At 33.9% G+C, this 15,619-nt stretch overlaps 1 protein-coding gene across 1 annotated transcript in view; it reads left to right on the top strand.

Moving 5' to 3' along the window:
- The window catches only part of LOC127849682 (epithelial cell-transforming sequence 2 oncogene-like), a 46,298-nt gene extending 36,285 nt beyond the window's left edge, over positions 1–10,013 (top strand). The window contains exons 20-27 of the mRNA XM_052382429.1: positions 222–367; positions 818–886; positions 1,951–2,175; positions 4,216–4,372; positions 5,323–5,388; positions 6,019–6,110; positions 7,199–7,371; positions 9,886–10,013. Coding sequence (XP_052238389.1) covers positions 222–367; positions 818–886; positions 1,951–2,175; positions 4,216–4,372; positions 5,323–5,388; positions 6,019–6,110; positions 7,199–7,371; positions 9,886–10,013 — 1,056 coding nt within the window. The remainder of the gene's footprint in view (positions 1–221; positions 368–817; positions 887–1,950; positions 2,176–4,215; positions 4,373–5,322; positions 5,389–6,018; positions 6,111–7,198; positions 7,372–9,885) is intronic.
- Positions 10,014–15,619: the final 5,606 nt, after the last annotated feature.

Raw genomic sequence — 15,619 nt, 5'->3', positions numbered from 1 at the left:
GCTATGGCAACAAATAAAAAGAAAAAAATTCTGACAATGCTGGAATTTCTGACAATGGTGGAGCCGGTAGGGGACATATATTGCTTGTCAATAATTCTATCTTTAAATTTTATTACATTTGTAAAGAACTCAAAAAGTTTATTGCTTAATGTTACTAAGTAACTTTTTCTACATGTTAATTATGTTTGAATACACTAAAAGCCTGTTAATTCCTCTGTTAGACCTCGCATCGTTTCCGTGAGTACCCAGAGAAGAGAACGCCTATTGCCATGGAGATTGTCTCCAGCGAGGTTGACTACAACAGGGCTCTTACTGCTGTGAAGAAAGTCTACTTCAAGCCTCTCAACGCTGCCTTGAGATCTAACAGGTAATGTGGGCAGGTTTGTGTGTTGTTGTACATTGTTTAGCTTCATTGAGGATTAACATAACAATAACACAGAGAAAATAATAGTAACTGTTGTATGTGATTTGTAGTACTTCTTCCATGAAAAAAACCCTGAAGATTAAAAGCACTTAAAATTGCATGGTTGTTATAAAGCATTTCACTGTTGCTCTTCAATTAAAAATTGGCTGTGATTTTGATTTTGTAATATTTCTAACGATTTTAAATAACTGATTTTCATAAGTACCATAACAATGCATAGTTGTTTTAAAGCTTTACTGTTGTTCTCTTTGGCAGAGGTATCTATGAACAGTTACTGTAACCAAGCATTGTTATTTTTAAAGCATTTCACTGTTGTTCTCTATTGTAGAGGTATCAATGTACTGTAACCATGCATTGTTGTTTAAAGCATTTCCTTGTTGTCCTCTGTTGTAGAGGTATCATCAGCAATCAGAATCTTCAGATCATCTTCACAGACATCCTTGCCATTCTGGAGAACAGCAGGTAAGTGTGGACCCAATACATGTAGCTTGAATGTGTAGGCCTGTTTCATATACACATGTAATTAGTCAATTAAAAAACTTGCAGCCTTATTTGCAATTACAATTTAAACTTTTTTTTAGAGGTATCAATGGACAATATTTTTGTTTGGAAGAGCTTGTAGCAAACTTGTTTGAGCCTTTTGTACAGATGGGGAGTGTTTAAAGTTATTTATTTTAATGCTTCACTATTTAGTTCATATCCTGTTCAAAATGTTTCATGATTAATTACATGAGAAAGGTTTATCTTAAACAATCTTCTCTATTGATAAATGTTTACTCTTTGCATTCTAAAACACAGTTGATGCATATGACCATTTCTTATTATACAATCTAAAACACAGTAACGTTGTTGCATATAACCATTCCCTACTTTACATTGTAAAACACAGTAACTATTCATCTTTCACTCTGAATTGTAAAACACTAATGTTACATATGTCCATTCCCTTTCCATCCGATAACACTGCCTTACTTTGAAACACAGTAACGTTGTTGCATATAACCATTCCCTACTTTACATTGTAAAACACAGTAACTATTCATCTTTCACTCTGAATTGTAAAACACTGATGTTACATATGTCCATTCCCTTTCCATCCGATAACACTGCCTTACTTTGAACTTTACCTGCAATTGACTAAAACTAATGGAAATTAGCTATTTCTTGGTCTAAACAACTGAACAGCCAGCAAAAGACATGTTCTGATATCAAACAGATTTGTTAAATAATTGTCCCTACATATCCCATTGAACAATAGGACAATAATATTTCCTGTATTTCCTAGAAAACTAAAGGACAATAATATTTCCTTCATTTCATAGCGAACTAAAGGATAGTTGTATTCCCTAAATTTTCTAGTGACCTATATTTCCTTTATTTCCTAGAAAACTAAAGGATAATACTATACCCTACATTTCCTAGCGAACTAAAGGACAATTTATTCCCTACATTTCCTAGCGAACTAAAGGACACTGTTCCCTACATTTCATAGCGAACTAAAGGACACTGTTCCCTATATTTCATAGCGAACTAAAGGACAACCTGCAAAGCCGTCTGCTCGACTGGGACCCCCAGCAGTCCTGCCTGGGCGATATTTTTGTCAAGTTCAACTCTCATCTCAAGGTGTACACAAACTTTATTAACAACAATGAGGTCATTCTGCGATGTATCGAGCGTTCCAAGGAGCAGACACCTGCTTTCCGAGCCTTCCTCGCGAGACATGATCGGAGTCCTGAGACCAAGATGCTCACGTATGTAACTGGTTTGAATATAAGACAAATATCAATCAGCAATATGGGGGGAAATACTTATAAATGTCCTCTGGGCCCAGTTTCTAAACATTTTAGCTTAAATTAAGTAAAACGTTATTTAGATACAAATGATGCAAAATGGAACTGCTTTTTAATGATTATAAGGTGAATAAACAACTAAGGTATTTTGGGTTATATAAAAATAAAGTAAACAAATGACCAAGGCCTGGGTGCTAAATTCTTGAACAGCCAATCATGCAAGAGCCTTTAAATTTCCTGACTTTAAATTACTTAACTAGATGCTATATGGTATTCTGAATATATCACTGTCAAACACTAAACAGAACAATACAAAACATAAATTGATTGAAATTGAGGTTGCATTCATAAAAAAATAAGTACAAAGCCTTCTTTGTTTGAGACAAATGCCAGTTTTGGATCTGAATAGGAATGTTTAAGTGGCATCTAATAGCAAATGCAAAGTTGTACAGCTGAAATCAGTGCTTTGGAAATTAGTTAAGACTTCAATTTCATTTGTATGTCTTTTAACTTTCTGCATTATGAATCAATTTAATTATTTATGATACCTTACTTCAGAGATTTTCTGGTTTATATACAGTCTACTCTCGTTATCTAGACATCGCATATCTCGATTTTCTCGATATGTTGAGGTAAGCTCAATGTCCCAGCTTTTTTCCTTCTTTATCTATATTAATAAACATCGCATATCTTGATTTTTGTTATCTCAAATAATTCGATATATCGATATAAAAATTATTTTTGAGTCCCGATTTTACATGTATTTACTGTGGTTTATCTTGGAGTGTGATTCACTGTCCCAGTGTCAGCAAAGGTGAGAAATGTTTTCTTTGATACTTCACCGTCCTGCTTCGCCCGGCTGCTCACGATACTGTGCAGTAGATGATGGATCCGTTAATTGCATCAATGATCGCACGTGTCTAATGTCTTTAGCCATTAACACTTGAGTAAGGCCTGTCTCTTTAACTGCAATTAACTGAAATTAATACACAGCCTGCAGAAAGGCCGAAAGATTAATTGAAAATAAGCGTTAAAAATACGCTTTTACTAAACATTTTATTCAAAGTGTGCATACATTAACATAAAATTCAATCTTCCATCTTGACTTTGATACCAAAATCATTTTCGGAACAAAGGATTAATACATCGCATCTTTGTATTTGAAATGGGTAACACCCTACATGCACACGTCAAGAATTTCCAAAATGGTGGCAGTGTCAAATATACTATGTTCGTGACGCGATAAAAAGCCTCGTTTTCCTCATAAACTAATACAAATAAAGGAATCATCGGTGTCATTCATTCGGTTTGTACTTATTTTATTACAAATTATATATTTTATTGTTAAAACATACAATTTTCCATAATTTTCGCATTTATTAACTTGATTAAGATGAGCTCCACTCGCAAAATAGAAGTGAATTCTATGAAATTAACTGTTGTCTGTAATTTCTTTGAAAACGCCTAATTGCATATCTCGAGCTCTCGTGATCTCGATATTTTTTCTTGTTCCCGCCGACTTCGAGATAACTAGAGAAGACTGTATGATGAATACACACATCATCAGATAAAATAGAAACTGTGCTTCATTTGTATACTATTCTATTTTTATTTGGCCTTTGAATGTCTATTTAGATATCAGCACATAATAATTTAAGAACAAAGACAAAATATGATCCTTGGGACAAAGGGAAGAAAACAAATGAGCCTTGCTTGGGGAAAACAGGGTTTAATGCATGTGCATAAACTGTAGTCCCAGACTAGCCTGTGCATTCTACTAAGGCTAATCAAGGATGACACGTCCCTCTTTTATGGAAGTTTTTGTTAAAAGGAATTCTCTTGTAAACAAAAATCCAGTCCAGGCGGAAAGTGTCTTAGATTTGCCAGTGCACAATGCACAGGCTAATCTAAAAACAACCCTTTACGCACATGCCCCATTTTCCAAGAGGTGACTTAAATCATTGTGCAGTTAAATGTAAATGAACTGCCCTGTGCTTTCAGGCTACAAGAGTTGCTGTTGCTGCCTGGTTGTCGTATCAACCAGTATGTGACACTGCTGAGCTGGTTTGAACTGCACACCCCCAAGTCCCACCAGGACAGGGCTGACCTAGCCAACGCCATAGAAACGCTCACTGAACTGGACCGCTGTATAAGAGAGGTGAGGACAAATACAGTGGGGTCACCTTTTGTTTTCAACCAATAATGATTGAATTTTTCGGGATTACATTTTGAAACAATTTAAAATGTTTTAATTGGTTTGAATGCAATTGTAAGAGTTCAAATTGTACCGCACATGCATTATGGTGAAATGAACTGAAAAAGAAAAGCCAGAATAACTGTAGACTCAAAAGCCAGTTAAAATGCTAAAAATGGTTATATTCCATGGTCCAAATATAAAATGGTCTTGAGTGGAAGTTATCAGGAGAAAATTCGCTCTGAAATAATAGCACCTGTCTCCCTACCTTAAAGGTCAGTTAGAGGTCAAATGTCAAATTTGATGGAACAATAAAGTATGTAATACAATGTATTAAAATGGTTGAAGAGTGCTAGCGGTAAAAACCATTTGAAAGGTAAACAAAATGCTTTAACAGATTTCATTTTATTGCTGATAAATTGTGAAATACAAATGGTGACCATTGTGTAATGAATGGCCTCGGCTTGATTTGGAAGATTTATGATTGCATAGACAACAATTACATATTGTTTTGTTTCTGTCTATCTACAAAGATCACATTAATGGACTTATTAGTGTCTTCTGACTTGTAACATTTGAAAAATTCAAATGGAATGTGCTCTGTGAAAAAGGGGTTTAGTGCATGTGCGTAAAGTGTAGTCCCATATATGCTTTTGAAGAAAGTATCTTCATAGCATAAATCCAGTTTAGGCTTAAAATGTTGTCCCTAATAAGCCTTTGCGGACTGCATAGGCTAATCAGAGAGGACACTTGATGCACATGCATTAAACACCCTTATTAAAGAGCAAGGCCCAAATAATGCAAATAATGAGTACAGCTGTATCTTAGTCCATTGGTAAAGAGTCCAGACGAATTCTGTGGTGAATGATTTGTGCACAGTTTATGACCATGTACAACCCTGTTTGTGTTTCCAGTGCCAAGTGAGGATGGAGAGAGACCGAGAGCTGATTGAGCTGCAGAGAAAGATACTCAACTGCCCGGTAAAAACACTTAATTAATATTTGATATTAGAAATATGCTCAACTGCCCAGTAAAAACACTTAATATTAAATACATGTATTAGTAAACAAAAAATAGAAATCTGTCACAACATAAGCACTTTTGAGATTTTGGACTAGAATGGTTTGTTGATGTGATTTATAAGCAATTAATGGCAGAAATGTTTTCTGTGCACCAAATGGACATTTATGTATTTTCTTAAGTTTAAATTTTGTTAGCTTAAAATAACATTTACAGTTTGTTTGAGTTATTTGAGTGTTTATACTAAAATACTGAAAATAAATTTAAATATGAAACTGCTTTTAACATAGTGTAGGTTACATAATATAGCAATTTGGGCAAATTTTCATAAACAATGCATTTGCCTCGTTGGGAAGTAGGTTACTATGATGACGAAGATGATGATGAATTTTAAATATTTTTTATTGAAGTCAGGATGTTGATACTAATATAAGGTTTTTTTAGTAGTTGTTAATACCATGATAATCATATTCACCATGATCACAATATTAAAGTATCACAAAATAAGAATGATATTCACAATTATCACCATACTGAACTATCACAAAATCCGACCCTTATAGCCTAGTTCACATGACTTGCCCCTGTAGGCCTTGCTGGAAGCCAACCGCTACCTGGTGAAACATCTTGATGTCAACCAACACAACCCTCCTAAAAAGAACTCGGACATTCCTGAACTACAGTAAGTTGCTGTCTCGTCAAAGTTTAGTTTTCTTTGTATTTTAGGTCTTTTTTTTACTCTGTCACTGATTTTATTTATTTTAATCTTACAACCAAACTTATTCAGCTTGAGATTGAACTGGGATGACAGAAATGCTTGAGTTATTGAAGAATTTTTAAGATGTCCATATTTATATTGTTATGACAATAAATTTAATACTAATAGTAATACTTATTTTCAAATGGCAATTACTCTTTACATATTAAAGAAATATTTATGGCTCTATTACCTTGCTCTTCCTCTCAAACCCTTGATCAATATATGAAGCTTTATTGTTATCAATGAAATAATTTTCAAGATATGCTTTGCACAAGAAAATTAGTTTTGTTTTGCAGAAATAAAAAAATAAACAAAGGGCAGTAACTTAGAAAATACTATTGAAAAAGTCATGGTTCTTGTACCCTGCACTTCCTCTCAATGTCCTCTATCAATCTAAGAAGCTTTATATAAATCCCTTCAATATTTATGATTTAATGCTTAAGAAATGAAAAATTAACAAAAAGACATGAACAATTAACAAAGTGTGTAAGATAGCAAAGAGAGATTAATGGTCTGGGTACGCGACATTTTTTAAAAAGCCTTCTATTCCATCTATAATTATATGAACAATCATTTTAAGATGAATTAAAACTAGCAAAATTATGCTTCACACAATAACTCAAAATAGACTAAGGAGAGAGGTGGGGATCTTGTATTCTGCAATTCCTCTGAGCTATATCCTCTTAAGTGTTTCATTTAAATGCGTTCAATACTATGGGAGTTAAGCTCCTCACACACAAAATTGATGAAAGAGACATAACACCTGAAGTGAGTAATGGTTCTTGTACTCTGTTCTTCTCTTAAGGCAATCATTCATTGTATGAAGAAGCGCGACAGACTGACAGACTGACGGACAAAAGAAGAGACAGTACAATTAGTATATGCCTCTCTTTAGGCGCATGGAAAAAACAAACGATTTCCAGTCACGTTAACATCAGGGAAATTTACTTTTCAGTAGTTCAGACCTCATACAAAAACATAGTGCTTACTAAGACCGCTTCTATTTATAGATTCTTCCAGACAGCTGCCACGTATGGATTGTTCCTGTTTAACGATGCCCTAGTGCTGACTCGCAGGACCTCCAAACACTTCCCGTTCAGCCGTGCCATAGAACACAACTACAAGTTTGAGGCCAGTATCTCACTGGGAAGACTTCGTATACACGACATGCCCGACTCTAAAGGTACGTGAACAGCTTTACAACTTTTTATGTGCAGGTATTCTTTGAATCAGGATTTTAGGCTGCCTTTGGAAACTGCAAATTTTTATTACTGTTCCATTAAAAAAAATATCTACCTTTTGCAGGTGAAATAATCATTTTCCATTGTTTGCATGATTTTACAGAAAAAAACATGATTGAACACTTAAACATTTACTTAGAAAAATGTTTTGTGTTTTATTTTGTTGTTGTGGTATTTTGGTTTGATTGTGTTACAAGGCATAACTCTGCTTAACTCAGTTTAATGGTGTAATTTTGGCATTTTATTGAACATATAGCATGTAATCAACTGAGACAATTAAGTTTGGATATCGCTCTGTTGTTGCCTGCCAATATTATTGAACATACAAATTTAACTTGAAGCAAAATACTTTATATTGATATTTATTCCACAAACATGCATGAACGTACAACGTTTGAGATGATTCTTCAACCATGATACTTTTACACATACTCAATGTTGTTCTCTCAGCCCTCAAGCTTTAAGAATGCACAGTGCCATTTGCATAAATAAGAACCCAACAAGTGTACTAGTTACACAATGATCAGTATTAACATAACATCATTTTAAATGGTCAATTATTCAATTAGTTTGGCCCATTTCTTCAATTTTCAATGAGGCCAGTACCTTACTGTGCCTTATTGGTCCAAACAAACACTAGTTATATATGGGCGGCGGGGTTCCCGTTCCGGTCCCCTTTGTGGCGTGTTTTTACCACCCATTATGCCTTTCTGGAAAGAATCTGTTCTATTTTTATCTTTTTTATGGCATTTTGTAATAAATGCCCGTTTTCAATCAACAATATTGTGTTTGTTCTTTCCTTCAAGTCATACGAGTCCGTCCGGTCTATTACCTTTTCATTACCATTGAGGACAATACATAAATAATATTTTATGCACACATAAAAGACTTTATGTCATTGTACGATTTCTTAATTGTTGAACATTATATTGGTTCAAGCCTTATATTTAATTACTTGTGTATAACCTCAGTGCGGGGTCACATGGGCTCTTTTGACCAATCAAATTCAGTGTTGGCCATTGTGGCCCTTTGGATCTTCTACACTAACGTGCAATCCAATATGGTCGAAATTAACAACCCACCTCCACCCCTTCTCCGCCATAAGGTTTTGACTCCCATACTATGTATTTTTTTACCTGTGTGTAAAACACATTTGTTTCTTATTTTCTTTTCCTGTTATACGCATCAAATATTTGTCTTTTATACTTATTTTGGGCGTGTTTTTCCTGCCGTCATCACATTCAACTTCACAAATTCATGTTTTTGTATGTGTAAATGCGTGTGGCGTGTTTTTACCACCCATTATGCCTGGCGTGCTTTTACCACCCATTATGCCTTTCTGGAAAGAATCTGTTCTATTTTTATCTTTTTTATGGCATTTTATAATAAATGCCGGTTTTCAATCAACAATATTGTGTTTGTTCTTTCCTTCAAGTCATACGAGTCCGTCCGGTCTATTACCTTTTCATTACCATTGAGGACAATACATAAATAATATTTTATGCACACATAAAAGACTTTATGTCATTGTACGATTTCTTAATTGTTGAACATTATATTGGTTCAAGCCTTATATTTAATTACTTGTGTATAACCTCAGTGCGGGGTCACATGGGCTCTTTTGACCAATCAAATTCAGTGTTGGCCATTGTGGCCCTTTGGATCTTCTACACTAACGTGCAATCCAATATGGTCGAAATTAACAACCCACCTCCACCCCTTCTCCGCCATAAGGTTTTGACTCCCATACTATGTATTTTTTTACCTGTGTGTAAAACACATTTGTTTCTTATTTTCTTTTCCTGTTATACGCATCAAATATTTGTCTTTTATACTTATTTTGGGCGTGTTTTTCCCGCCGTCATCACATTCAACTTCACAAATTCATGTTTTTGTATGTGTAAATGCGTGTGGCGTGTTTTTACCACCCATTATGCCTGGCGTGCTTTTACCACCCATTATGCCTTTCTGGAAAGAATCTGTTCTATTTTTATCTTTTTTATGGCATTTTATAATAAATGCCGGTTTTCAATCAACAATATTGTGTTTGTTCTTTCCTTCAAGTCATACGAGTCCGTCCGGTCTATGACCTTTTCATTACCACCGAGGACAATACATAAATATATAAATAGTACATGTATGATGTACGTATGTACACAATTAACTGAATTTTTTTTAATGTGGGGTGTTTGAATGCATGAGATTGTTCTAAACCCTTTCCCTCTCAGAAGCAAAGTGAAAATGGCTTTGCTACCAGCATAAAACCAGAACAGCCGGTGAGTAACTTGCAGTCTATTCAGGTTTTATGCTGTTTGCTGCTCATCAGTATCTGAGTGTTGAAAATGAAGCATTTAAAACTTGAATCTAGTAAGAAAGGTATTTAATTAAATGTAACTAAAGGACCACAAATGCGTCAAAGGACGTATCTAAGTGGAAACGGGTTAATTGTTTTCCAGACCTGACCAACTCTTTCAAGATGGAGAATCCCAAGCAGCTGTGGTATTTCTCCACGGAGACAGCTGAGGAAAAACACAACTGGGTCAGCCTTGTGGAGCAGTCCATCCGGTCACATCTACAGGGGTAGAACAGCAGTGGTCATGTTGACCTGACAGCCTGGTGGGGCAGTTTATCCCATCCCATCAAGGGTAGAAAAGCTGTGGTCATGTGACTGTAGGGCAGCTTGGTGGAGCAGTCTATCTCATCTACAAGGGTAGAACAGCTGTGGCCATTTTACAATGGATGTCCCACCTTACAGCTGACATTTTCAAAAATATATTCTTATTACTGTAACAATGACTGTGTAATTAAATATTAAACTAAACCGATAATTAAAAATGTAATGAAAATTCAAATCTTAAACATTTTAATCAAATGGAATACTGATATTTTACATGTTCATAATTTAACAAAAGATACTTATTTCAGCCATGTAAATAATATTTATTAAAAAAAAAAAGCTCTTATAAACTTTTATTAAACTTAAGTCTGTGACGATGCTATTTCTAGGTGTGTTTTTGATTGACTTATTTTACTCTCCATAAAGTAGTAGATGGAAATTTACTGGTTTCACCAGATAATTCTCTTTTGGACGGGAAGCGGACAACGACAACAAGCGTAGCATGGTATTGTAATGCGCATGGGGGGGTTAGAGGGTTAGGGTAAGGGGTAGGGTTAGGGGTCGGGTTTGGGTTAGGGTTAGCCTTAACCCATATCTTAACCCTAACCCAACTCCTAACCCTAACCTAACCATAACCCAGGGTTATCTCCCCTATACCATGCCTCGCTCGTTGTTATTGTCCTCTTCCCATTTTGGACTGTTTGTCAAACACATTAGCTTGTCTGATGATAGTCTCCTATTTTTCTACACATGTTCAACAATCAAACAGACATGAATTGATCCTGATATCAAGTAAAAAAAATGCTTAATTAATGAATCATCTTAACTTAAAAGTTCTACGATATGATTATTACTTATTACGAAGAGCAGTATTATAGATATTTCTAACTAAAATGTGACAAGATCTGCTAACTATGTCTGACAAGGTCTAGTTTATGTTTACAACATCTGAAAGCTCTTGTTTATGCTTACAGTGCATAGCATTCTATATTTTATTACTTTACAAGGTCAAGTTTGTGCTGACAGCTCCCCAGTGTCCATGAGGTGTATACAAATTTTACTGCCCATCCAATATGTATACTGCCATTTGTTACAATGTATCTGTTTATATATTTGTTTAAAGTTACTATGTTTCTTTTAAAGTTGTTATTAATGAAATCTGTGATAAATTATTTCTGTAACTTGATAATATTTACATGTTTTTGTTAAACATGATGTTAATCTATCTGTTTTATGCACAAGTCATTAAACACTTTAAAGCAGCCTGTTTGACTAGATTCATACCTATGTAAGTGCTGTTTAATATTTCATCTTTATCTGTGTTTCTGTCTCGGATATAAGCAGCCTACAAGCTTCCTCCAGGCTTCTCTGTGTTTTTACAGTTTTGTGTGTCTTTTTACTATTTGTTTGTATTGTCAAAAAATAATGTCATATTTATTTGTTAATCAGATTTGTGTGATTGCATAAATCATGGCTTACTTGACATGTTAATGAATACCGGAAATTGTGTGTTTATATTGTATTTATAAGTGTTTTACTTCTTTTCTTAAAACAATATTTTGGGATAAACTACTTAGACACCTTGTTTTTGTATGCCCCCCGGATCGATAGATCGGGGGTATATTGTTTTTGGCCTGTCTTTCTGTCTGTCATTCTGTCCCAAAACTTTAACCTTTAAGTTACAGTAAAGTTTTGCAATAACTTTTGAAATATTAAACATAGCAACTTCATATTTGGCATGCATGTGTATCTCATGGAGCTGCACATTTTGAGTGGTGAAAGGTCAAGGTCATCCTTCAAGGTCAAAGGTAAAAAACAACAACAAAAAAACTTTAACCTACAGTAAAGTTTTGCAATAACTTTTGAAATATTGAACATAGCAACTTCATATTTGGCATGCATGTGTATCTCATGGAGCTGCACATTTTGAGTGGTGAAAGGTCATGGTCAAGGTCATCCTTCAAGGTCAAAGGTCAACAACAAAAAAGCGGCACATTAGGGGGCATTGTGTTTCTGACAAACACATCTCTTGTTTACAATGATGTACAGATAAGAAAAATATACTTAATCAATCAGTCGGGATAAAAAAGTAGACAACTGTTTTTAAAAATTATGTAAAACCAAGTTGATGTTCATTTATTATTTTATTTTTTGTCACGAGATATTATGTTTTAACGCATCATAAACGCTGTCATTAACTCCAACACACTGACCTGAACTTGTGGATGTCCTAAGGCTGGTTTTAAGTGGAAATTCTGTCCTAGTGTTATTCTGTTTTTGTTTTTCACATGGTTTTAAAACAGCTATAGCATTCATTGATTTAATGCTTACATACAGCTGTTTCATAACTAAATCAAATTCTTAAAAAAGCTTCATTATATGTAATGGAAGTTTATGCAGGGTTGTGATTTGGGTAACTCATTCAGATATATGTCTGTTTATTTAAGATAGGGTAGTGTAATAGAGATTTTGCTTATAATGTTATAATATATAGAACATTTGATTGAACCCATGTTATTTTAGTTCATGCATAATGATAATCGCATAATAGAGATAACATTAGTTATAGCATTAGTTAATTTAGATGATTTCTAACAGTTTTCTATAGTTATAATACAAATAACTTCCATATGTGAAGGTAATACCTATTGTTGATACAAAATGATGCTCAAAAGTGAAACAGTATTTAATGCAAGTTTTATGGCTATATAAAGCGCTAACAGTATCAGACGAGGGTTGATATCTGTATGCAGGCCTTTTCCCAAGATTTTGTTAAGGCACAGGGGTAAAGAACCGCAATTTGTTATCTGTTCTTTTTTTTTAAATTTATGTGTCCTTAATTAAGTTCTGCAATTATTTAGAGCTTAAACAAACACAAAAATATATTTGCTTATTTTGGCACGTGGGGTAACTGCATTTTGGAATTCAGGAACAGGGGCACTGCATGGTCCTGCCCTTAAAGTCTTGGTATTTTATTTGTGTATTTTCTCCCCTTCCACAGACATCAGCCCTCTTAAAATAAAATGGAAAATTATAAAAAATATTTCTGCCTATTGGTATTTCAAGAACAAACTTTGGGGGTATTTTTTTCATTTAAGCAAAGTTGTCGTTTTTATTGATCACAGAGTCTGTTGTATTTATTGATGTTATAAACAATTCAAAGAAGAAGACGTGTGTTTGCGATATCTTCATTCAGGGAGACGTTTGTTGTTCTTATTTCTGTTAAGTTTGAAACACTTGTTTAGTTTGAAATAGTTTGGTGAATGTTACTGTTAAAGTGATACTAATATTTTGTTTTTGTTGGTTGTTGAGTTTTGTTATTACTTTGTTTTACAATAAAAAAGTCTCATAATTTAACAAAATGAAATACACAAATGCAGAAGTACAAGCACATGTGTATTAAGATATAGTAGTATGCAACCTGTTAAATTGCCCAACATATGTACTGATGATTATGCAGTCTTTTTCAACCAATTTTATTATATATCTGTTCTTTTGCCGTTTCCTGCTTATATACTGTATTGTCAATAAATGAAACAAAACACACATGGTGTTAATTTATTTTTAGTATGAAAGACGTTGATATGAAAATAATCAAGACATTTGCTTTATAAAAGAATATTACAATGTCCAATTCAAAATGAGTTTGAAGATGTAACATACTGGTCTTTAAAACAAAATGGATGTGTTGTATTTTTTTAATAAATCTGTATTAATACAAGGACAAGCATCGGAAGTTTTGACAAGTCTATGAATAAAAATGAACATAGCAAGATTTATTAAATTAATTAAAAGTTACAGCAAATCTTTTGTTTAAACGTAGCTCAACAGTCTGCCATGAATGATACATCACAAGAAATGAATGGCGTTATGTCTTTCAAAGAAGTTAATTCTAACCATAATTCCACTGTAGGCAGAAGTTTTATCAAGACTTAACTTGCAAGGACTGCACAGGGTAATCAAGTACCACAATTTACACAAATGGATTACTATTATCCCACAACATGCCTCAAATGAGCCATAATCTTGGAAAACTGTGCCCTATTCATATGAGTATTGTCCCAGATTTACTTTTCCATTCACCACAGGCTAATCTGGGATGACTCTTTCAGACTCAGCTGGATATTTGTTTAGAAGAGACTTCCTATAAACAACAAGCAAATTCATTGAATTGATATCCCCTGCCAATAAACTGTGTTTATGTATCGGTGCAATTCCCTAGATATACAGTATAATCATTAAGTGTAGGGTAATAATTAATAGGTAATAATTAAGTGTAGGGTAATTGTTCTTATGATTGCTGTAATAATTAAGTGTAGGGTAATTGTTTCTATGATTGCTGTAATAATTAATTGTAGGGCAATTGTTTTTATTAGGGGTGGCAAAATTATTTGAATATTCGATTGAATGGTCAGTATTCGAATAACAAAATATATATTTGCTTATTCGCAATTTTTTTTTCAAACGTAATTGCCCTTATATTTAATGACCTGCGATCCGCTTACTAATTGGCACCCGAAATCATTTGGGATTAACATGTTTGATGTTACGTTCTTCGTGTCAAACTGATAACGCGGCCCGTATCGGCGTTGATTGCGAAATGCAATATACACACTCTAAGGCCCCGAACTGTTTGTCAATGGGGTGCCATTTAACAGCTTCAATTGACTGGCAAATAATAATTAAGTTTTTGTGATCACAGTATGAACAGCCATTTAAATGTGTGAATTACTCAAATGCGCAATGCAATATACACACTCTAAGAAAGGGCCCAAACTGTTGTTTGTCAATTAGGTGCCAATTAAGGGCTTCAATTGACAGGCGAATAATAATTTAGTTTCTGTGATCACAGTTTGAACAGAAACAAAACTATGTGAATGACTCAAATTTAACAAATGATTTAAACTGAATAAACATGCAGGATATTGTTATTTTCAAATAAAAATAAAATTCTATGACATGATGTTTTTTCTTATATTTTTTCTTGAATATTTGGTGTACTTTGCATGCCTTATTGATATGTTTTTTTTATATAAGCGTACATGCAATCGGTACTTTAAAATTTCAAATAAAAATACAATTCTATGACATGATGTTTTTCTGTCTATTTGTGCCAGATGACAGTATCGGTCATAGTATTAGCCGACAGCGATACAATGATTCGATAGCAAAGTTAATAAACAGCCTCGTATTCAGCAAACTGATATAACTTACACATCAATGGAAGTTAACACAGAACAAGTTTCACACTTTTCTAAAATAAATATCGCCTAAATAGGCTTTTTCAAAGTTTGGTTTTACAACTCAGATACAGTTTATTTGTATTTCTCAACACAACAATTGTATATTCAAATGTATCTCTGTGGCAATGTATGTTAAATATCCCTAATGGTTACGAAACTGAGTAATAAAAGTTAAACCAATCCAGCCTTTTTATGCGAATATTCGATTGAATGGATTTGCAAATATTCGAATACAGATATAGGTATTCGATGCCATCCCTAGTTTTTATGATTGCCTCATTTATATCTACACACTTATAATTGCTGTAATAATTAAGTGTAGGGTAATTG

The sequence above is a fragment of the Dreissena polymorpha genome, chromosome 11 (assembly GCF_020536995.1).
Source record: "Dreissena polymorpha isolate Duluth1 chromosome 11, UMN_Dpol_1.0, whole genome shotgun sequence".
Classification (NCBI taxonomy): domain Eukaryota; kingdom Metazoa; phylum Mollusca; class Bivalvia; order Myida; family Dreissenidae; genus Dreissena; species Dreissena polymorpha.
This window is presented reverse-complemented; position numbering and strand designations above follow the sequence as displayed.